Genomic DNA, 24,633 nt, shown 5'->3' on the forward strand with positions numbered 1-24,633 from the left:
CCCCCCTCCCTCTGCATGCATACATTAGGGTCTGCTTTGCATGCAGCGGCAGGCAGAGAACTGAGGAAGAAGGGGCGGGGGCGCTTTTGCCCGCCTCTTCCCTCCAGGCCCCGTTAGCCATCCAGCTTCAGCTTCGTTGTAACACCGCCTCGTTAGCGGAGCACGCCGTGGCCCCAATGCCCGGGCTGGAGAAACACGACCCAACTCTCTGCAGAAGGGCACGAGAGACAGAGGTTCCAAAGCCCCGAGTGCGAGGAGGTGGCGGGAGACCTGCCCCTTGATGTGTGCATTTTGGAGAGAGCTCCAGCATGAAAATGGGAGGGGCCCTCTCTCTCTCTCTTTTTTTTTTTTTTAATTTTTAAAGCGCGTTCATTGAGGGCCTTTCTATTATGCATATAGTAAACTGGGCAACGCTTCCGTTTTGCATATGGTACAATAAGGGCTCTTTTATTCTAGAAGCGTTAAATGAGGGCTAACCCATCTTGTCTCCGTGCCTCGAGGCAGAGAAGGAGGCTCGCTCGTCCCCGACCCGGCAGCCGCGCTATACTGGAAGCTGCTCTCCCGGGCGGTTCGATTCCCAGCGCATCCCGGGAACGTGTGTAAGCGGCCTCTCGGCTCTCGAGGCTGCAGGCGGCCGGGCTCCCTCCGCCTCCATCCTCCCTGTAGTCCTCGCCCCCTCCCCCTCTCCCCGGAACCCGCGCTCCGCGTCGGGCTCCTGGGCTTCCTTCCCCCCTCCTTTTCCCCAGCAATGCCGCTCCCGGAGGGCGGGGCATGCACTTATCCAGGTTGCGGGGCGGACGGGCGGGCGGGCGGCGGCGGCCCGGGCCTCGGCCTGGCGTAGCCGCGGCCCGGCGTCTGGAGCGTAGGCCCGAGCCCGCTATACAGATTGCGGGGCGGGCGGGCGCGGCCCGGCGCTCTGCATAGCGGCCGGCTGGGTGCAGGCCGCCGGGCGGCGCCGAGCGGCTCAGGCAGGTTCCGGGGCCCTCGGCCCCCCCCTCCGCCTCCCCGCCCCCCTGTGTTGTCGCCTCTCCCTCTCGCTGCTTCACTTCACGGGGCGAACATGGCGCACAGCTGTCGGTGGCGCTTCCCCGCCCGACCCGGGACCACCGGGGGCGGCGGCGGCGGGGGGCGCCGGGGCCTGGGGGGCGCCCCGCGGCAACGCGTCCCGGCCCTGCTGCTTCCCCCCGGGCCCCCGGTCGGCGGCGGCGGCCCCGGGGCGCCCCCCTCCCCCCCGGCTGTGGCGGCCGCGGCGGCGGCGGCGGGAAGCAGCGGGGCTGGGGTTCCAGGGGGAGCGGCCGCCGCCTCAGCAGCCTCTTCGTCGTCCGCCTCGTCTTCGTCTTCGTCATCGTCCTCAGCCTCCTCTGGGCCGGCCCTGCTCCGGGTGGGCCCGGGCTTCGACGCGGCGCTGCAGGTCTCGGCCGCCATCGGCACCAACCTGCGCCGGTTCCGGGCCGTGTTTGGGGAGAGCGGCGGGGGAGGCGGCAGCGGAGAGGTAAGGGGGCGAGGAACCCCCAGGCCCGGGGTCTCGACCCTCTGCGGAGCCCCCTCCCCTCCCCCATCCGGGATTGTGGAGCATCCCAATTCCGGGACCCTCCTGGGGTCCCTGACCCGGGGCAAACGGCCCTCCCATCTTGGGACCCCCCCCCCATACATGGGTGCAGACCCCTAGGCGCCCCCACCCCGGGGTTTGGACCCATCTGGCTAAGGGCGTTTGCCCCCCGCCTCCTTCCCCTGACCCTTCCCCAAATCCCTTGGCACAGACCCCTCGCCGGGGTTTCCCATCCCGGGACTGAACCCCTCCTCCCTTTCACAGATTACCTCATCCGAGCAAGATTCCTCCCTCCCTCCCTCCTAGAGACCTGATCCCGCCACATCCCCGCCTCCCTCTCTGGGCAGATGTTTTACTCTTGGGGCAGTTTTCCTCTTGGGCATCTCTCGGGTGATGGCCTCATCCAGGGCCACGTTCTTCTCCTACCCCTTGGGGACCGATGTCTCTTCCAGCACCTTGCTTCCGAAAACCTGATGAACCCTCGCCCCATCCCCGGGCCAGGTCCCTGCACTACCAGCCACTCCCCCTTCCTTCACCTCCACCCTCCACCCTCCACCCCCACCCCGTGCCGAGAGATCCTCCCTCCTCCTTCCCTACCCCGCCAGGAAGAATCTACTTTCCTCTTCACCTTGCCTCCCTTCACCTCCTTTCCCGCTGAAGATAACGGTGATCTCCTCGACCAGCAGTCTGTTTCCCCCATCTTACAGAGCTACAGTTTCTAGCCTATTGGTTAGCAGGGAATTACTCTACCTTCACTCCACCCTTTCCCTCCTTTAGAATGAAGGATTGGTGGCATCTTTGAGAGGAAAACAGTCCACTGTCCCCTAGGCTCAGAGAGGAGCCGCTTTCCACCGTTCCCCCTGGAGAGGAGGCAGGCTTTCCCTCCAGCTCTGGGGAAGGGGGCCCCTGTGAGGGGAGGTGTTTGTGGGGGGACTTGGGCAGCATCCTCCCAGGGGAAGCAGCTGCTCTCCTACCCCACCCACTGCGCCGGAGAGCACGCAGTCTCCAGCCCTAGCTCCCTCCCGCCCTTCTCCTTTTCTCCGTCATTTCACTATTGATCCACCTTTTCCTAGGCCAATCCTGGGGCTTGGAAGGGGTGGGGGAAGCAGGGTTGGGGTGAGGAGAGTAGATAAGGGACAGTTTTACTTTATTATGCTTCTGGTGGTGGTTGCTTTTGGTTGGGGGAAAGAGGGGGGCCATGAAGCAAAGTTATTCCTTAGAAGGAGGAGTTAGGGTTATCTCTCTGGTTCTTATAGGGGGACCCAAGGTGGATGAAGGCTCAAGAGTTTTGCCCCTTCCCCGTTAGTACTGGGGCAGGAATGGGGATGCGTTACTCAGCCCCCTTCAGCAAAAAGGAAAGTTGCCCTGGGAAGGGAAGTTGAGTTCAGGTTCAGCCAGTGGCGTTGCGTATTTGTTTTCCATTGGATGCAGAAGGGGGAGTTTGAATTGTAGGGGAGGGGGGATGAGATGGGGGATGCTAGGAGGAGGAAGAGCAGCTGCTAGGGGCTGAAGCGAAGGGGGGGGGGGTAGGGGGTTGCTGCTCTGGAGTGCTCTTGATTGAAACAGAAAGGGAAAGATAACAACCAGCCGTTTCCTGCGTGCTCTGCCGTTGGTCCCGGGCAAACCCCTCGTCCCCTATTGTGCCCTGCACCCCTTTAGATATACGGAAAGATCCTGGGAAGAAGGGGAGGGAGAAGATCCCAGGGACCCTGGCCCCTCCTTTCAAGGAGCTGGCATTTTTTAGTTGTTAGTCTTCCTGCCTCCTTTTAAAAATCGTTTCTAAGGCAGCCTGATCAGGAGACTGACAACAGCCCGCCTTCTGACAGAGCAAGGAGGACATGATGGGGGCGTGTTCCTTGCTATGTAGCTAGCCGCAGCGTCCCTTTTCCCTGCCTCTCTCCGCTCTGTCTCCACCTCCTTTTCCCAGCCTTCAGAAGGCAGCTGCAGTCAGCAGGGTTGTTTGAGACTATTTATTGGTTGCTGTAGATTATTATTTTTTTTGAAAGGCCAATTCTGTATTTTTTAAGCTAACAACACAGATCCCATGTAGTTGGAGAACCAAAGGCCTCATACATGACAAAAAGACTGAACCGTTCAGGTTACTTGCATGGAGTTGGTGCTTAAATGTGAGTTGATTTTGCTTTTTTAAAAGATACGGCAGCAAAAAAAAAAAAAAAAAAAAAGACTTACTGACATTTCATTTACCTGCTTATTTTCAAAATTGAGACTTGCCTGGTTATATGTGGAATTTTAGCCCCATGTATATTTGAGTATGATAAGAAAGTCTCTATTAGGAGAAGTTAGTCTATTTTAAAGGGATCTTGAGACGTATTTTCTCCTTGTGTATCATGCTTATGTATTTTGTATTGAGGGACCAAGTGTTCACATTCCAAATGTTATCACCTATTCAAAAGCAAAGTTTTATGCTGACAGCTTCCAATCGTAGCTTTTCAAGAGACTGGTTAGAAAGAGAACCACCTGGATTCAGGGACCTAATGTCTGGGCACCAGAATATTTTATCTTGTTGGTCTTTGACAAATCACTTTTAAAGTTTTAATCAGGTGCTAACACTTCCTTATCCGCTGGCATTATTTTGCTTAGCAGTAGTGTGTAGTGTAAAGCCTGTTAAGGAATTGCAGTTACTTCAAATAAGATCATATTAGTACGTTTTGTTTTTTTTTCTTTAAAACTTTTGCCTGAACAGTTGTTGCTGCTTGACAATGAGAAGAGTGGTTGACTCCTTATATTCGATTTCAGTATTTTTTCTGAATTGGGTTTGAATGAGCTGTTGTTCCATTGGTAAGCTTTTTATGTGGTAGTTAGAGGCAATCTAAGACGTATATGGGTTGATGGTATGTGTTGATTAGTGCTAACCCATAGTATGGTTCAGTACCAAACCGTAGTGATTGGGTCCTTTGACCTGGTAGTTTTCAGTGTAGAAACCAAGCGTTTTGTTACAGAGTCTCACAAATCAATGATAAGATTCCAGAGGGGAAGTTCAGGGTTCCCCTGGGCTGACATAGAATTCTAAAGATTGTTTCTCGGAATTCACTCACAGATCTGTATCAAGTCTTGTCTGGATTCATGAAGAAATGGTTTGGTGACCTAAAATGAGTCTAGCCTCTTGAAATTCTGGGTTGCTTTAAGTGAATGATGACAATAACTTGTCTATAACAAAATGTAAGCTGATACTTACACAGCTAGTAAGTTCAGGTGGTTGAAAGGTGATAGAACTTCCAGATCACTTCCCTGTTTAAACTCCTTTCGCCATGGAGACTTGTCCTTCACTGCCACAGGTCCATAACTTCCCTTGTACTGAATATCTCTGGGTAACAACTACGTGTAACCGTTCTTCATGACCAACTTCTGTCAGAACGGGATTATTTTAAGCAAATATTTAGGTGTTGCTGGTCTCCTCTGTTTCAGCTTTGTGTCTGACAATCAGGAAGCCGAATTTAACTTTGATTTAACTGAGCACAGTAAGAAATCACAGAGGTCTGCTTCTTCGTCTCCCTTTCCCCTCCACACTGTCCCACTTTTCTGAGGATTGTCTCAGGTACTGTTAATGCCACCATACGGTGCCATCTCAATAAACATGGCACAGCATCTTCTCTGTCGACTCGAATTTGAGCTGTTTTTAATAGAAACCCCAGAAATGGTTTCTGTATCAGCAGCTAGTCTTTGGTTATTACTTTCATAGTCCACTTACCTTCTTCCTTAACCACCTCATAAAATGTTAAAGGCAGAATTTCCCTTGCGATCATAACATGGCACATTTTAAGTAGATCTAAGTGGAAATTGAATGACAGCATTGGTTGATACTTGTTTTCATTCGAAATGGCAGTTTAGTTGAGGTGGACCAAGGCACGCTCTTGGGTTGGGCCTAGAAAAGATGATGTTCCTGTAGGCCAAGGGTAGTTGGAGAGTGATTTTGTTTTTTGTTTTGGATGTTCACTGGGCATGTGTACCAAGAGGGGGAGTTGTTCCTTCATCACCTTCACAGCTAATCCTGAGCTTGACAGAAAGAAAGTGAAGCAGAGAACACAAGTGGAGCAGATGACACTGGTCATCTCTCATTGACCAGTGATGGGACCTTGGGCAGTTCACTTTTAACCTTACATATCTGATCTGTAAAATGAAAAGGTCGGGCTAAATATTAGCTCGTGAATCTTTTCTGCTCCAGTATTCTCATTCGTTTCTATGCTATTATTTTTGGGGGGCCGGGTCAGAACTTTGTATTCTGAGTTTATTTAAAGAGTCAAGAGTCGGTGAGCCTGCTTGGTAATTTTTAATGTTAGTTAGTCCGTTTGCCCAGTTAACCGGTGTTATCACTGGGAAGAGAAATTCCAGCTTAGTGGGAAAGTTTTCGTTGTATGAAGATAGAAGGACGTACCTGTATGGGAGAAGCTCTTTGCTGAAATTGACCAATTTCATTTCTAGAAAGTTGAAGATCAGATTTTAAATACAAGTCGTTGTCTTATGTTTAGAGGCCCTCTGGTTTGGCTGACTTTTGTTTCAGGTTTTCAGTGTCGTGGATTCCGGACTGCAAAAGGGAAGTATTTCAGTCCAGGTGGTGTATTCCTTTAGGTGGGACAGCTTTTTTTTTTTTTTTAATTTTTTTTTTCAACGTTTATTTATTTTTGGGACAGAGAGAGACAGAGCATGAACGGGCGAGGGGCAGAGAGAGGGGGAGACACAGAATCGGAAACAGGCTCCAGGCTCTGAGCCATCAGCCCAGAGCCCGACGCGGGGCTCGAACTCACGGACCGTGAGATCGTGACCTGGCTGAAGTCGGACGCTCAACCGACTGCGCCACCCAGGCGCCCCAGGTGGGACAGCTTTTAAATGAGAAGAAAACTTCCGTGCGCTAACGAATATATGAATCCAGAGTGACAGTACCTACGTTGCCCGGAGTAGCTGTTACTAAGCTGTGAAATGTAGGACTTTGGTTTCTACTGAGCATCAGAAAGGCAGTCTTGAGAACTTTTCTTCATTCTCACTGAAAAGCATATGACACGTCCCCAGTCTTTTCCGTCCATTTAATATTCTGAAGGCACAGTTCTTCCCCTTTTGTGAATCATCATTCACAAAATAGTGATTTGCCTCCTGACTGGAAGTGGAGAAGAGAAACTACTCCCATCTTGACTCACTTTCCATCTCTTTGCTCACCTTGGAGCTGTCCCTCCGTGGAGCATCCGTGGAGGCTCCGGGCAGACTCCGAGTTGCCTTCCTTGCCCCGTAGCTGGGGGCGGGGGAGGGGGGCAACGGTGCCTTGCTTGCTCGGAGGCAGAACAGACTCTCCTCTCTCTCTTTTGGAGACTCACTGTTTTAATTGTAGGTCTCCTAATTAAGATCTCTTTGTGCCTGCCCACATTCCACTAGTGTTGGCACAGAACTTCAGTTTCCTTCTAGCACTTAACTTGAAGGCCTTTGGTAGGGCCTTTTGTGAATATCTTGTCTTTCCATTTTTCCTCTGCCAAGGTGGAGAGCCCAGTGGCATAGACCTTTGAGAAAGGGGGAAGCTATGTGACTGTCACTACTTTGGGAGGAATTTATTCTAGGATTGCTGGGATGGGAACTTCTTTTGTTTGCACAGGTTATTTCCAGGGATTAAGAACGGTTACATTACTAATGAGTCTGACATAACATACCTGTACTTTCTAAATCCTATTTTTAACCCCATGGGCCCTAGCGGAAAGAGGAAGCCTGAAGAGCTCACTGTTAGAAAAAAGTATTTGTGTGGGTCTTACCTAGTTTGGTCTAAAGCTTGATAAATACAACTTTATCGTGGAGTAAATCACACACACTCGGGATTTGTGTGGACCGGTAGGTTGCGAAGAAAATCATATGAAGTTATTGATCTGCTCCTCAGCTGTATCAGATTGTAAAACGCAGACTGAATGAACATTAACTTTCAGGTTTGAATGAACTTTTTTCATTAGCAAAGACTTCAGGAGGTTCTAGAAATTATTGAGTTAATTAAGAATACTCTTGTAGGTTCCTGTATTTCTTGAGAAGTTCAGGAATTGGCTAGGCTTCTAGAGTAGTTTCAGAGTAAAGTCAAATAATTGGAAAATGTCATTTCACTTCACTTTCCATCAGCATGTCACTGCTCTAAATGCAGCCTGGCCCTTAATGGATCTCAGTGTGGCATGTGAGAGGAAATGCAGTCTTTATTAGGAAAAAGGAATCTTAAATCCTTCACCTGGACCCAGATGGTTTCATTGATCACATCAGTATGGGGCAGGCAGACAAAGGGCCACTTTTTTTGTTGTTATTGTCATTTCATTGGTTGTGAAGAAGGCCTGAAAGGAGGAAGTACAGGATCTTTATGGCATGCATTAAATAAAGCTGGAGGCCCGCGCTCTTATACCTGAGTGGGTGGTTTTATGGCCTAATTCTCTAATTGCTGGCATTTATGACAGTGTGGATGCTACTGGCCCTGTGGCCGAGGCGGATTATATTGGGAATAGGGAGAGAAAAGGGGTCCTTTTGTTAGCCTTTTCATTTTCCCCCTCAATAAGATCTCTGAGAAAGCCCCGAGGAAATACACAGACACTTGAACGGAGGGAATGACATCCCATAAAATGGTCCTTTATGTTTTTAAAAAGGATGAGCTGCTTTTCTTGACCTATCCAGAGAAATCCATACCACCCCTGTTAAATATTTCAATGAGCTTTGTACCTTGTCAGGTTACACACCAGGGGAAGCCGACCATGAGGCTACACTGCCAGACGCTTGCTTTCAAAGACTAAGATATTTGAAAGACGGGTTTGGTCGTTTGATTTGTAGTTGTTTGGGACGATAGAAGTCCCCTGGTAGGATTAGTACGCAACTTCTCAGAGGCCACACTTGGCTAAACTTTTTAGATACCGGACATAGTTAATGGGCCGCAGTTTTAAGGAAATAAAGACATAAATGTAAGAGTTAGTTGGCAGTTTTCTGTACTGGGTATGAAAATTCCCCTTCCTTTGAAATGAGTAGTTGTTTTTCTATTTGACAAATAGACCGAAGGGATTTCCCCCAGAAAACTTACCTTTAATTATCACTGCAGCAGTGCTCTGTGTCCTACCAGTGGGTTGGATCTATCCCGCTGGCATTTAGCTCTAGAGTTGGGAGTCTCTCTCATATATTTTATCCGTTTTCTTGCATTTTTGTTTTTGTTCGGCTGGAATGTTCGGGCATAGATGGTTTGATGTCTTTGAGCTGTATGAGCGATGAACCTTTCAAACATTGGGACTGTTTTAGGGAGGTCCAACCCTTCCAATCTGTGCTTTGCTGAAGCACCATTGTTTCATTCTCCTTTTACAGCATCAAAGTAACTGTGGCTTTCTGTCTTGAATTAGGAGAGTACTATTACTGGTGAGGAGTGTGGTTGCAGTACAGTTTTTTCACCAAGCCCTCCTTTGTACTTTCTCAGCTCTGAAAAACTGGGAGAAGTTAATCACAGATGTCTCTATAATCAACATCTACACCTAGAGGAACAAATACGTACACATGTGTATATTCAACTTCTGTCCATCCATGAGTATTGACTAATTTTTAGATCAAACACAAACATACAACATTGCTCCTAGATGATTGCCTTTAATTATAAGCAGTAAAACCATGTGGATAACATCTCTTTAAGCTTGGTTAATGAGGAAATCCTTTTGTAATCTCTCCGGCTAGGATTTTTTTATTTGTGCGTATATAAATACCTTTATAAAGGATGGGGAGAATCTCATTATCTAATCTGTAATAGTGTGAGATAGTATAGCACAGTAATTAAGAGCTGTTAAGACCATGGGCTCTGGATTTAGACTGCCTGGGTTCAAATCTTGGCTGCACCGGTTTATTGGCTGAATGACCTTGGAAAAGTTTCTTAACCTCTCCATGCTTCAGTGTCTTCATTTGTAAATTAGCAGTAATCAAGCTTCTTAAAATTATTGTGAGGCTTAATTGAAATTATGCATGCAAAGTACTCAGCAATTTGCCTGGTACATAGAAATCCCTAATTATTATTAGGACTCAAAGTCCACGAAAGTCCATGAGGGCTGTCATCTTATTTTTTTCTACCGAGATAACTGGGTTTTATTACTCTGATGTCTGCGTGTATACGTGTGCACATACATACCTGTTTGAGAGCTGTATAATCTTGATTTTAGAACGTTCTTGATTTGGGTCCCCGTGTCAAGTTCATTAACAAGCTAGGTGTAACCAAGTTGAAGGCCAGCCACACACATCTTGGCAACAGTGGGTACCGTCGGTGTCCAAGTAGCACATAATTAGAGATAAGGCAAAAAAGGGAGGAGAAAGAACAAGACAGTAAATAGGCAGGTAGGATACTGAGGAATTCAGTGCCTCGGTGAGTTGCATAGTTATCAGGCCAAGGCACCTTTGTGGGAGTTGCTACTTTTTGTCTCTGTAACTAGTGTTCTTTACCTTTTTATGAATGACTAGGAGTACTTGGGTATCCCCTGCCATGATTCTGAGGCTCTTCAGGGTCCCCAGGTTCAGCTCCATTCGTCTATACTTGGTAACTAGTTGACATTTGCTCTCAAGTTTCAGCGTGGGGAGAATTAAGTGTTGGTCTACAGAGATCAACGCGATTAATAATTTAATTATAGAATAAATGCTGAGTTGTAGGTTACCATACTGGGGCTTGGAACTTAGCTTGAGAAATACAAAATAATCACGAGTAGAATAATCAGAACCAGATTAAAGTTTAAGAATAACTAGCAGAGGGTAGTATGCTTAAGGAGGAAACATACAGTACTCCTTATCTCTTAAAAAAAGGTTTGCTGAGGGGGCGCCTGGGCGGCTCAGTCGGTTGAGCCTCCGCCTCCGGCTCAGGTCACGATCTCACGGTTTGTGGGTTCGAGCCCCGTGTCGGGCTCTGTGCTGACAGTGCGGAGCCTGGAGCCTGCTTGGAATTCTGTGTCTCCCTCTCTCTCTGCCCATCACCCATTCATGCTCTGTCTCTCTCTCTCTCTCCTTCAAAAATAAATAAACACATTAAAAAAAATTAACCAAAAAAAAAAAAAGTTTGCTGAAATACCGAGTACACCCCATCGTCTACAGCTGGAGAAACTGAAGCACAGACAAGCTAAATGGTTTCCCGAAGTCATATGGCGAGGAGGCAACAGAGCTAGAATTCACATCTAAACCTGTGTCCGTCGGAAGGCTCAGTCGTGCTCTCTCTGTTGCTGGCGTCCCCTCTTTGCTCTCCGTACCCCATCCAGTTAGTTTCGTGAGGCTTGTCCGTGATACTATTGTGGCGTTTCTTTAATCTGTCCCCGCCGTTCTGTTTTTACCATCCTCCTTTACATTTCCATTACCTTTGCGTGGATTATTACCATAATCTCGTAGCTGGTCTCCCTGCCTGCCTTTTCACTATAGGCAGCGTTGCCAGTGGTTTTCTTAAATATACATCTGATTATGTCACTTTATTCCTAAAACCCTTTGCCTCCTCACTGAATATAAAATAAGATTTAAAATTCTCAGTCCTTTATGGCCTACATTTCTACGTTTTAAACATTATCTCCTGAAACACACATTCTCACTTCTATGCTTCGACCATCTTGAGATGTTCTCTGTGGTCTGTCTGCACTTGCCTTTATACCTTTGCTAACGCTTCTCTTTTGCCTTAAAGTCTTTCCCATCTTACCCTGCCTCTGGCTTATTTTTCTTTCATGGCTCAGCTCAGATCCCCAGATCCCACCTCTTCCAAGAAGCTTTGACAAATGTCACTACTAGTGGAAACTCAACTTCTCCTTTCCTCTTTTCTTACTGTACTTAATACCACCCTTAAAGAATCTACTCCAGGTTGCTTTATGTTGTAAATACTTTTGATTGTGTCTGTCTTTCGCCCGTTAGACTGTGATTTGCTTAAGACTTGACCATTTCCAAGTCACCGTCTAGGTTTTGTATTGTTTATAGTGGTGACTTTCCATATAGAAGGTGGTCAGTGAATGTCTGTTGAATGGAAAATTTGGTACACACACAACTTTTAGGAATACTTTGCCAGGACGGTATGACATAAGCTATTACATTGTACAAGACTTATTAATAAGCACGATAATTGTGAGTCATTTTTTCAAAGTAGGAAGCTAACTTAAGTGTGGCAGAGGAACGTTGAAGAGCCATCAAAGATCATTTCTGTAAAAGTACCAGGTGGGGGGTGCCTGGGTGGCTCAGTCGGTTGAGCCTCTGACTTCGGCTCAGGTCATGATCTCGTGGTTTATGGGTTCGGGCCCCACGTCGGGCTCTGTGCTGACAGCTCAGAGCCTGGAGCCTGCTTCGGATTCTGTGTCTCCCTCTCTCTTCCCCTCCACCCTCATGCTCTGTCCCTCTCTCTGTCCTTCAAAAATAAATAAACATCCAAAAAAATTAAAAAAAAAAAAAAAAAAAGTACCAGGTGGGGCTTTACAAGTGATGTTGAGGTGTCCTGACATGATGCCGTCATCTTTTGTATAGATAATGCCAGTGCTGACCATCCCCTCACTTGAGTGTTGTTTCCGTTTCTAGGTTCCTCAACTTAAAGGGGATGAGGAGACGTTGGAGGCGGTTCTGAGGAGACTCAAAAGATGATTATATGATTGGAAGTCAGTCCTGTGAGGAAAGGTTGGGAGAATGAAAGGTTAAGAGGCAACTTAATAACTCTTCAAAAGACACGAAAGGGTCTGTTATTAGGAATGGTAACCAGTTCTTTTCCAACTCAGTGGATACTAGAGTAAGAGAGAAATAGATTTAAACTGAAGCAAAGGGTAGATACGTAAAGAACTCGTTACTAATGACGTTTGTCATTATAGTGACGATGAAAGAGATAACCAGAATAGCTTTATGATCTTCTGTGGAGGTGAATTTTTAAAGTACGGTCCTGCCTGTATATGTATAAGATGACCTCTCAAGCTACCTTCTCATTCTGTGAATCAATAAGTGTATTTTTATTCAGATCTTAGAGGATCTAAATAAATAAATAAAGCATGGATCATGTTTTAGACTTCTTAATGTTCCCCCAGGGGGCCTGGGGCCTCACTGGCTCCCTGAGTATTTGACTTGAATCGTCAATTTGTGGCAATAATTAACTTCCAGTAGTCAGCTCCAGAGAAATGTCTTTATGCAATGATGTTATAGTGGTTTTATAGGCGAATAAGACTTCAGTAAATGGAGCTAAGAGAGAAATCTTAACATCCAGAGAAACTGGGGAAAACAGTAGGTGCGGTCTCAATATAGGAAACAAGTGTTTGTAGCTTTTATGTCCGTTTTCAGTTGTAGTTTCAAGAGACGTGCTGCAGAATAGCCCTTGGTAAGGTTTCCACCGCTTGTGGACCTATTCTAACGAGTGCTTTGTAAATCCTTTCCTGTCTAATACAAGTTTGCTTCATGCGAATGAGGATTACAAAGGCTTCTGACCCTTGGTTTTTGAGGCTGCGCGGAGGGCTTGCATCACTCAGAATGAAACCTTTTTAGATATGTTGGGTTGCAGAAAGCATTTCCTGTACAGTCAGAGTGAAAACTGTGAATTGGGATTATTCATATAGATTACAAGAGTCTGGGCAGAACCGATATTTGCGCCAGCTCCTTTTCCTCCCAATTCTTAGTTCCAAAATCTTCATTGTTTTACTGAAGCTTTAGGACTTTGAATTTAGTCCTGGAATTGTATATAAATTCCTTCTTTGAGGTGAAGTGGTCACGAGATTTATTTAAGGTTATATACATATAATGAGGTTTCTAAGTTGCAGGTAGTAAATGCTGTCTACTCTTAACCAGACAGTCTCAGTAAATGACTGGAGGTCAGAGATGTAGCTGGCTTCTTGCAGGAATTCTGCAAGGTGGCAAAGTGAGGGCACTTTGGACTCCCTAATTGTAAAATTGGGTGTCACTTAAGAAACTCTGGGAGTTGGAAATATAAGAGATTCTTACTTTTTCTGGAACTTTTCATTGCTAGTCCTACAGGTATAAATTCAGAAAGCAAGCGATTATGAACGCAAAGAATAATTCTCATGATCCTTTATTCTACTTGAGAGACTCTAGAGGTGGAGTAATAATAAAAAAAAATACCGGGGACTTTTTTTTTTTTTTTTGAATAGGTTAATGCCACAGAATGTAGGCTTCTCAGAATGTGATGGCAAACTTCCAAATATGATGTGGTAGTCAGAGGAGAGTCAGTTGGTTTTTCAAGATACGAAGAACACGAAACTTCCCAGCTCCTATATTGAACATTAATTCCTGAAAAATATTAGGTCAAAATGATGTTGGCTGACTCGGTGGCTTTGTGGTTTTGCCAAGGAGAACGTTGACACTTTTGACATCTAACTTCATGTTGCTCCTTCAGAAAACTGACTTTACCGAATGATAAACCCTGTTTACCTTCAGAGAGAAGGAAGTGAAAACCTCGTGTTTCTGTAGTTGCTATTGGTCATTCAACAGTGCGTCTATCTTCCCAGAAGGAAGGATGCACCCTGACTTTTGTACCAAGATATGACCCACAAGCTGGAAGAAAAAAGCTGCAGTTTTATGGTAGAAACTTGTAATTGAATGAGCGTATAACTCAGAATGAAGTTAACTACTTAAAGTTGGCATATGGGGGACCCAAACCTCTTGGAATAAAAAGAACCATCTCTGAAAACAATGTTGGTGTTTGTTTGCTTAATTTTTCTAGTCTATTCAAAGGGATCTGGTCATGTTGTGGTACTTTCCTTTTAGAGAAGAATAAACCCTGTGAATGATGATGATTAACTTCATTTCTACAGTATATCAGGCTTATTTATTTCTTCTGCTTCAGACTTGGAACCTAGGAGTCTGGAAATGTACCTTTCTTGATCAGTTTTGGTTTGGTTTTTTAAGATCCTGCAAAATCATTTGGGACATTGCCAAGAATCTGTCTAGCTTACCATCTGATGTAGTGTGTTCATTTGCTGTGTTTCTTTTCTTCTTCTCTTTTTCTCCTCTTCTTTCTTTCCCTTCCCTTCCCTTCCCTTCCCTTCCCTTCCCTTCCCTTCCCTTCCCTTCCCTTCCCTTCCCTTCCCTTCCCTCCCCTCCCCTCCCCTCCCCTCCCCTCCCCTCCCCTCCCCTTCCCTTTCCTTTCCTTTCCTAAGACCAGTGAGCCACTTTATGAGTACCTCTTTCTGAAGCAGGATGGGTGGAGTTCACCTGCTCATTTGCTTGGCTGTTTTGAGCATCTTTGCTTCTTGCTCTTGTTGACATGGAATGAGGATGAAGGGTGCTACTTCTTTTGTTTTAAGTTTATTTATTTGGAGAGAGAGTGCGCGAGGGGGAAGGAAGGGCAGAAAGAGAGAATCCCAAGCAGGCTCCATCCACGCTGTCAGCACGGAGCCTGACGCAGGGCTCAAACTCAAAAACGGCGAGACCATGACCTGAGCTGAAATCAAGAGTCGGACAGTTAACCAACTGACCAAGCCACCTAGGCGCCCCAGGGGTGCCACTTCTTTCTCTAATTACAAAGTGGGTAATATTTCTTACGTAGGTGACAGTTGCTAGGTAGAATTGATTAAATATTTGAAAACTGAATTTCATTCTTCCGTGGGTGAAAATTTCACCAACTACCGTTATTGAAGAAGAGTTGGCTTTACACTCTTCAATCCTAGGTGACTTTCTTACGTTAACATTTCTCAACATCAGGCAGAGATCATACTTAAAACAGTTTAAGTCTCTTCCTCTCTGTTGTATATTAAAATAACCACTCTTCTCTTTAATGTACCAGTAACCAGAGAGAATTTGGCTTTGGCCATACCTCTGCCGATCTGTTGACAAGACTGTGATATTAGTTCAATAACTGCGCACACTTCTTGACTAGCTGGATTTCAGAAACCATCTCGGCTTAGGAAGTTTGTCTGTTAATGTCTTGACTGTGCCTGAGTATACTATACTTCTCCCTTCTTGTAGAATCAACCAGCATTATTGCCACATTCCAGTTTTTGGAAATGAGTTACAGATGTCACTATATTTTCTTCTATTATAAATGATGAAAAAGTACTCGCAAAGAGGCTCATCTTCCCCCGGAATGGTATTCATAAATGAAATGTAGCACTCTACACAGTAAGAAATGGAGAGATTGGAAAATCTTATTTGCTTGTTTGTTTATTTTTGAGAGAGAGAGAGAGCACAAGTGGGGCAGAGAAGGAGAGGCCGAGAGAGGAGAGAGTGGTGGGGGGGGGTGGGGAGGGTGATCCCGAATAGGCTCCCGACCGTCAGTGGTCAGTGTGGAGCCCGACGTGGGGCTCGAACTCACAAACTGTGAGATCACAACCTGAGCTGAAATCAGGAGTTGGACACATAACTGACTGAGCCACCCAGGCGCGCCCCTCTAATTCATTTTTCAAAAAACCTCTTATGTACCAGACAGATGACCGAGTGTTGGCATTAGCATTGAACAAGTCTCTTCTCCCCTGGAACTTGTTATCTGACCTCTTTTGATGGAGCTCTGCTTAAAATATCGCATGAGTATAAGTACTAAAGTTATAATACTTTGTAAGGTTAACTTTGGAAATTGGCCATTTGAAGGTTGAAACTCCCAAAACTAGTATTAACAGAATTGTTCGCGGGAGCAGTTTGAGTAGTAGTCTTCGTTTACTGATTTACTGATTCTTGAATCAGCTATGCCAAGTGTAATGTATGGATTGAGGTATTTTACATAGTCTCAAGGTCTTTAATTGTTTTTCCCTTCCTGGTAAAAGGGAACTTAAGTACTACCACATCCTCTGGCACCTTCTACAAAGTACCACTCTGTTCTTGCACTCCGGATTCCATCCCTCTTTTCTCCGCAGGGTTGTGTCTGCACTGGCAGTTTTTCTCACCTCTATCTGGCCTGGTCTCAAAGCATATAAAACTCTCTCTCTCTCTCTCTCTCTCTCTCTCTCTTTTAAGATCTTATTCATTTATTTGTTTTAAGTAAATTCTATGCCCAACATGAGGCTCCAACTTAACGATGCCAAGATGGAGAGTCGCGTGCTCTAGTGACTGAGCCAGCCCGGCGCCCCTAACTGTCTTAATGTAATCCTTATTAAAAAAACAAACAAACCCTTGACCCCCACATGCCTCCTCCAGCAACTACCCCATTCTCTGTTCCCTCTTACAGCAAAACTCCTTGAAGGTGCTGTGTGTCATTGCAGTCTGCACTTCCTCACCTCTCCCTCCTCCTCAGCCACTGCAGCTGGGCTCTTCTCCCCATGCTTCTACTGAAATAGCTCTTATCCAGTCCTCAAGGAGCCCACTCTTGCCAGATTGAATAGATAATTCTTGGTCCTCATCCTGTTAAACCTCTGGGCGGTGTTTATTGAATTGGCTGACCACTCCCTTCTCGAAACACTTTTCTTGGATTCTGTAACACTGCACTCACCTCTTTTTTTTTTTTAATGTTTGTTTATTTTTGAGAGAGACAGAGCATGAGCAAGGGGACGGGCAGAGAGAGAGAGAGAGAGGGAGACACAGAATCCAAAGCAGGTTCAAGGCTCGGAGCTGTCAGCACAGAGCCCGACACCAGGCTCGAACTCGTGAACCTCCAGATCATGACCTGAGCCGAAGTCGGATGTTTAACGGACTTAGCCACCCCGGGCACCCTCACCTGCCCTCTTCTTAACTCACTGGTTGTTTACAGTATCCTGTATGGCTTCCCTCCTCTGCTTAACTTTCCTGAGTGTTGGGGTCATCTACGGGGCAAACTTTGGCTACCTTCTCTGTCTACACCGTCTCTTCCAGGCCTCGTCTACATGCCCAAGGACTATTAAATCTTTGTCTCTTACTCTTACTACTTCTTGGAGTCCCAGGGTTATTTGGCATTTCCATTTGGATGATAATAATAATAGAAGTAGTTAGCATTTATTGAATGTTTATTATGGGCCAGGCAGTATTCTGAGTACTTTACATGGATTATGTTACCTAATCTTCTCCACCATCCTCCAAGGTGGCCTCTATTACTACTACCAGGCAAGAAGACAGGTGTGCATTGAAGCCCTTGGGGGTGTAATAGATATCTTACACTTAACACAGCCAAAAAGTCTCAGTTTTGTCCTTTTCTGTGTTTTGGAATAACTCAGGCCTAAAACTAAAAAGGTACCTTGGATTTCTCTCTCTTATTCATATCCCAAATCACCCATCAGCACATTCTTTCTGTATGACCTCCAAAATGCCCTAAATCCCACTTTTCCTCAATTCTACCACCCAAACCCCAGACTTCTTATAATCTTTTGGCTGGACTACTCTGTCATCTCCTTGCTTGCCTTTTCTCCCCCCAACCTTTTTTTAAAAAAAGATTTCATTATTAAGTAATCTCTACACACAATGTGGGGCTTGAACTCACGACCCTGAGATTAAGAGTCACAGGCTCCACGTACTGAGCCAGCCAGGCACGTCTCCTTGCTTGTGTTCTTATCTCCCTGCAGGTCGTTCTTCACACAGCAACTATGTGCTCCAAGTGTAAATTAGTCAAGTCTTATTATTCCCTGTCTTTAAACCTGTCAGTGACTCTCCGCTCACCGTCCATCCCCCCCCCACTGCTAGAATAAGTCCAGGTGCCCTGTTGGGGCCATCCAAACCACACAGGCTCTGGCCTCTTGTCAACTCTGCTTCTCTGGTAACATCTCTTCTCATTCTCACTCATTCTGCTGCAGAGCCATGCTGGCTTTTTCGTCTACCACACATGCATGCTTATTGCTGTCTCTGGGGCTTTGCACTTCCTATAAAGCAAGAATACTGCCCTGCCTAGATCTTTTATTTTATTAAAAACCATTTTTTACGTTTATTTTTGAGAGAGAGAGAGACGGTGTGAGCGGGGATGGGGCAGAGAGAGAGAGCGAGGGGGACAGAGGACCCAGATAGCAGGCTCTGTGCTGACAGCAGAGAGCCCAATGTGGGGCTCAAACTCATGAACCATGAGATGACCTGAGCCCAAGCAGGACGTTTAACCGACTGAGCCACCCAGGTGCCCCTCCGCCTAGGTTGTATGTCTGTCTTTTTCTCATCATTTAGGGCTAAACCAGGGTTCAGCAAGTTTTCTTCTGCAAAGGGCCAGATGGTCTCTGTTGTTTAACAGTCACTTCTGCTGCCGTAGCGCAAAAATAAAAAAATGAATGAGCATGGCCGTGTTCCAATAAAACTTTACTTATGTACACTGAAATTTGAATTCCATATAATTTTCATGTGTACAAAATATTCCTTTTTTATTTTTTAATGATTATTTTTATTTATTTTGAGGGAGGAAGAACGAGAGCAGGAAGGGGAAGGGAGAAAGAGAATCCCAAGCAGGCTCCTCACTGACTGCCCAGAGCCCGACGCAGGGCTTGAACTCATGAACAGCGAGATCATGACCTGAGCCGAAATCAAGAGTCACAGGCTTAACCAACTGAGCTACCCAGGTGCTCCCAAGATATTCTTCTTTGATTTCTTTTCAACCATTTAAAAATATTAAAAACCATTCTTAGCTCATGGACTGAACAAAAACAGGTGGCAGACCAGATTTAGCAAGTGACCCATAGTTTGCCAACCCTTGGTGAAGCATCACTTTAGAGCAGCCTTTCCTGACCCCAGGAAATAACCCCCACAGTGAACTCCCATCATCCTATTGCCTTTGTCTCTTTATTTATTTGTTGTATGTTTATTTTCTGTCTCCACCAGATCGTGGCCTCATGGGGCAGGAATTTTGTCAGTTTATCTTTAGAGTCTCATACAGTGCCTGGCAGTTCTCAGTAAATACTTGCTGAGTGAATGAATGCCAAGCATATTTAAATCGTGGCTGTAGACTGCTATCTGGTCTCTATTTATTCAGTCTCTGTCCTATTCTGTGTGTGTGTGTGTGTGTGTGTGTGTGTGTGTGTGCGCGCGTGTGTGTGTGCGCCTCTTCCAGGGTAAACTTCAAACAGAGCCCTGGCTTTTCTGCATTTGAGAACCGATGGTAGCTCCCTGCTGCTTATTGGACCAGCTTATACCATCCCAGATTTAACAAGGTTCTGTTACTTCATTTGTCTTTTATCTTGGCCCTGCTGTGGCTACCCCTTTGCAACCAAATCAGTTTCTACTAATTCCTGCATCTGGTTTTTTTCTCCATTATTCTGCCCTCCCATTTATTCTTAATTAGCCATTGTCCATGATTTATGTGCCTCAGAGCTGTGTTCTTCAAAACTGCTGTAGGTTCTGAGCCTCTTTGAAAGCTGGAGAAATCTGTCGTGTTTCTCATCTGACAGATGCCCGTATAAACCAATTTTTGCCTGTCGTCTCAGAGAAGTTTCTCTCCTTACTCCTGCCCATAAACTTTTTTGCAACTAAATCCTTGCTTAACCCCTTTCGTAGAAGAAGAGAATTTCCATCCCTTGTGCTTTGTATTCGTTCCCTCCCAGTGCTGATGCCTCCTTCTCCCAGTGCCTTTTCCATTTATTACCGCTTTGCTTTTGAGGATTTTCAGCTTCTCTTCTGCTGCTGTGTTCCTCTTTGGCATCTAAACATATTCCACTCAAGAACTAATCCTCCAGGGGCTCCTGGATGGCCCAATGGGTTGAGTGTCCGACTTCGGCTCAGATCATGACCTCACTGTTTGTGGGTTTGAGTCCCGCGTCAGACTCTGCTGACAGCGCGGAGCCTGCTTCAGATTCTGTCTTCCTCTCTCTCTCTGCCCCTCACCTGCTCATGCTCTCTTTCTCTCAAAAATAAACATTAGAAAGAAAATTAAAAAAAAAAAAAAATCCTCCCAAGCTAGTCTTTCCCTATCTCTCAACTAGTCTGTACTCATTTCCATTTTGTCACCTTTTTTTTTTTTTTAATATTTTACTTATTTTTGAGAGAGAGACAGAGTGCAAGCTGGGGAGGGCGGAGAGAGAGAGGGAGACACAGAGTCTGAATCAGGCTCCAGGCCCTGAGCTGTCAGCACAGAGCCCGATGCGGGGCTTGAACTCACAAACTGTGAGCCAAGCCATGCCCGCCCCCCCCCCCCCCCCCCCCGCCACTTTTGTCACTTTCTAATCACACCTCTACCCGTTGCGGTTCGTTTCCTCTAACGCTGCATTCAAGTCAGCTGTGCTAAGGTTAGAGATGCCGTCCCAGTTTTGTTACCCTACTGTACAAGTTTCAGTCCTTCCCCAACTTCCACTTGACCATCCCTTGCTATGTATTCCTTCCCTTGACTGTTGTGTACCTTTCCACGCATGACCTTCCTCTTGGCCCTTCCATCTGCATCTCCTTCCTTGGCTTCCCTTTCACCTTTGTGTTAAGTGTGGGTATTCTGTAGACATCTGCCTTTGCCCCTCCTCTTCTCTTGGGTGTTCTCTCTTTGGGTGATTCCATTTATACATAAAGGTTCAGAATTTATAAATATATTCTGTGAAAATAAATATATTCATGGACTCATTTGTGCTTTGTCCAGATCATTATCCTATCTTACAACTTGGATGGACATTTCAAATTCAAATGTCTGAAGTGATCTCCCTTCCCACCTCTATAAACCTTTCTTCTTCCTTGTGTTCCCAATCATGGTAAGTATCGCCACAAACTAATCAACCCAAGCCAAACACTCTCCAGTCTTTACTGATTCTTTCCATTTCCTTAACCCTTCATATCAAAGCTTTGTCCATTTTGCCTCCTGTCTGCGGAATCTGTCCTTTTCCTTCAACCCCCAATGCTGCCGCGGTCATTTTATAGCTGTTTCTCCTGCCTATGGTTTTAAAGGCAGTCTCTACGTACCCACTGCTGTCATAGTGATCTTTTGAAAATATCAATCCGATTCATGCTTCTCTGCTGCCTGAAAGCATCACTGATCAGTTACAGCCTTCAGGATGAGGTCTGCACTTCCCTGAAGATAAACTTCAAACTCATGAAGTCATTCAACACCTTTTGAGATCTGCCTACGCCTTTTTCTCCCCTTCGATTTCTGACACCCCTTTCCCACATCAGCTAGGGCCCCCTCAGCCATTCTAAACTGTAATTTCACTCCATGCCGTGGTCTTTTGTACTTCTGTGGCTTTGTATGTACTCTTCTCTCTGCCTGCAATCTCTCTCCCTGACCCTGACTTCTCATCCTTCAAAAGTTTTCATCCTTTCTGTAATGCCTTTCCTGACTCTTTCTCCTTGATTGGGTTCGTCTTTCTGTTGTGCTTCCATATTCTTTCCATTCCAGGCAACACACTTGTGTTCCATTAATTTAATCATCTATTCTTAACAGGCTAGCAGGTCCTGGAAAGCAGAAGCTGTTTTTTATCTTTATGAGCTGTCTTCAGGGTTCCTGAGTGGCTCAGTTAAGTGTCCAACTCTTTCTTGGCTTTGGCTCAGGTCATGATCTCACGGTTTTGTGGGTTCGAGCCCTGCATCCGGCCCTGTGCTGGCAGCACAGAGCCTGCTTGGGATTTTCTGTCTCCCTCTTTCTATCCCTCTGCCACTCGCACTGTCTCTGTCTCAAAATCAATAAAATTTAAAAAAAAATAAGGGGGGCACTTGGGTGACTCAGTTGGTTAAGCCTCTGACTTCGGCTCAGGTCATGGTCATAATCTCACGGTCCGTGGGTTCAAGCCCCAAGTCAGGCTCTGCACTGGTGGTGCAGAGCCTTCTTGGGATTCTCTCTCTCTACCTCTGTCTCTCTCTGCTCTTTCCTCATTTGCACTCTCTCTCTCAAAATAAATAAACTTTAAAAAATTCTTAAAAAAAAAAAAAAAGGAAATATATGAGCTGTCTTCATCCCTTAACCCGGAAAGGGGCTCACATATTTAAATGAATGAATGGTTGAATAGATGAATGAATTGCTTTCCTCTGTCCTGCTAGCTTGAGGACATTCTCCCTATGCATTCTTTCTTTGTTTTTCTAATGTTTATTTATTTTGAGAGAGAAAGTGGGGGAGGGGCAGAGAATCCCAAGGAGGCTCTACAGCTGTCAGTAGAGAGCCTGACGCAGGGCAGAACTCATGAACTGTGAGATCATAACCTGAGCAGAAACCAAGAGTCGGATGCTTAACCAACTGAGCCACCCAGGCATCCCTCCCTATGCATTCTTCCTTAATTTTTTTAAGTTTATTTTTGAAAAGAGAGCAAGCATGAGTGGGGGCGGGGCAGAGGGAGAGAGGGAGGGAGGATCCGGGCTCCACCCTGACAGCAGAGAGCCCACCGTGGAGCTCGAACTCCATGAACCATGAGATCATGGCCTGAGCCAAGGTCAGATGCTTAACCGACTAAGCCACCCTGGTGCCCCTCTCCCTGTGCATTTTTAAAAGGAAGAGTCATATTGTTTAATTCTTTGGATTCCACCAGTATGTTCTATTACAGTGCTATTACCACAGTAGCTACTCAGTGTTTTATAAACAATTGCGTTTCTTTTATTTTCATTTTGCATTTATGGAGTGCCAAGTTTGTGCCAGATACAGAAAAAATACAAAAATGAATAAGTACACTGTCCTTATCCTCAAAGAGTGAACACGCTAGAAAAGAAAACAAACAGGGAACATTTTTAAAAAATCCCTTATGCTAATTAAATACTAGTGATTATGTATACGTGTCTTTAAAATGCCACATCAGGACCTTGGTGTTTTAGAGCTTGTAGCAGGAGACACAGAGGGAAATATCCCAGCAGAAGTGACAGCTCACTGGAATAAACTCCTAAAAGAACAGTGTTAAGTGTTACCGTTAAATTTTTTTAATGTTTATTTATTTTGAGAGAGACAGAGTGTGAGCAGGGGCGGGGCAGAGAGAGAGGGAGACACAGAATCTGAAGCAGGCTCCAGGCTCTGAGCCGTCAGCACAGAGCCCAGCTTGGGGCTCCAACCCGTGAGCGAGATCATGACCTGAGCCATCCTGAGGTCTGACGCTCAGGTCTGACCTGAGTCGGACGCTCAACCGACTGAGACACCCAGGTGCCCCGAGTGTTACTCTTTTTTAACTAGAACTGAAATACACTGTATGCTTCTTGTATGTGTCTTCACCTTCTTGAGTTGTTCTTCTTAATTGTCTTAGTCCTCCTGTGGCCTCCTCATATGGTGAAGCCAATATATGACAATACCAACAGTCAGAAGCTTCACATTTCAAAGAATTTGGAACGGTTATGGTATTGGGGTGATTTTTGATGCTGTCTGTGGTTATTGATGTTAATCTTCAGTTGATTCATTGATAAACCTTTGTAGTTGAAGAAGTTTGATTATTCAGACTCTTGAGACTAAAATTTTGAAGGCCCAATGAGAAGATACTATTGCCAAGGGGCATGTCTGAGAAACCTACCACTTAATTCAAATTGTAATCTGAAGGGAGGAGGAGTCTCTTGCTAGAAAAGAAGGGTGTGAGCAGACTCATCCTAGACCTTAGTCATCTGAGGCTAGAAGAGGTTGAGCTCTTTTATTTAATGGAGAAGTTTTCAAAGTAGCTTTGGAACCTCCACCTTAGCCTGGGGAGGTGAACTCCAGGTGAGTATTTTGCCCTGACAGTGGTAAATTGGGAAGAATTTAAGGGAGTAACCAAAAATCTACGTATTTTATTTAGTTGAGGGTGGGGAGGAAAGGCGTTGAGGTCGACCAGTTGAAAGTTTATCAGATCACTGGTGTTACTGGGAACCGTGTCACATCTAATCACTGCAGATGGTTTAGGTCGATTACTTAAACTCTGATCGCTAATGCTGGAGTGGTGCCTGGTTACAGTACTGAGGGATGGAGATATATATTGCTGTCTTTTGGAAGGATTTTGAAATTTGTTGACTATTTCTCTATGAACCAAATACTAATATATAAGAGGAAGAATGAACTATTCCAAGATGTCAGCCAACTTTTATTCCAGAATATGATTTTCATGGTATTTTATCCTTCCCTGGCATTGGTTTTTGAAAGCAAGAATGACATTGTGAACCTGCCTGTCTGCCTTTAGATACTTCATGGGATCAGGAATCGTGTCTTAATTATCTTTGCATCTAGAGCAGATAGCATATAAAATGGCAGGCGTATAGATGGTTTTTGAATGAATGAACAGGTAAAAGAAATAATACTTTGTTTGAAAAGTTGGCTTGGTAGTACACAATTCCTTGAGACACAGAATTTCATGTATTTTTCTCAAATGTCTTCATTATATTTTATATATAAACATTGTTATCTGAATACTTACTTTGGGTTCACTTAGGTTCTCGTATGGAGA

The 24,633-nt window shown here is 45.4% G+C and overlaps 1 protein-coding gene across 6 annotated transcripts in view; it reads left to right on the plus strand.

Moving 5' to 3' along the window:
- The first annotated feature begins 1,039 nt into the window (after positions 1-1,039).
- Positions 1,040-24,633, plus strand: part of KMT2A (lysine methyltransferase 2A) — an 85,130-nt gene continuing 61,536 nt past the window's right edge. For 3 of the 6 annotated variants that reach the window (XM_043579482.1, XM_043579483.1, XM_043579485.1), the window contains exons 1-2: positions 1,040-1,492; positions 3,577-3,675. In XM_043579482.1, coding sequence (XP_043435417.1) covers positions 1,061-1,492; positions 3,577-3,675 — 531 coding nt within the window. In that variant the 5' untranslated portion in view covers positions 1,040-1,060. The remainder of the gene's footprint in view (positions 1,493-3,576; positions 3,676-24,633) is intronic. The other 3 variants (XM_043579486.1, XM_043579487.1, XM_043579484.1) reach the window with 2 other exon arrangements.

The sequence above is a fragment of the Prionailurus bengalensis genome, chromosome D1 (genome assembly GCF_016509475.1).
Source record: "Prionailurus bengalensis isolate Pbe53 chromosome D1, Fcat_Pben_1.1_paternal_pri, whole genome shotgun sequence".
Lineage (NCBI taxonomy): Eukaryota > Metazoa > Chordata > Mammalia > Carnivora > Felidae > Prionailurus > Prionailurus bengalensis.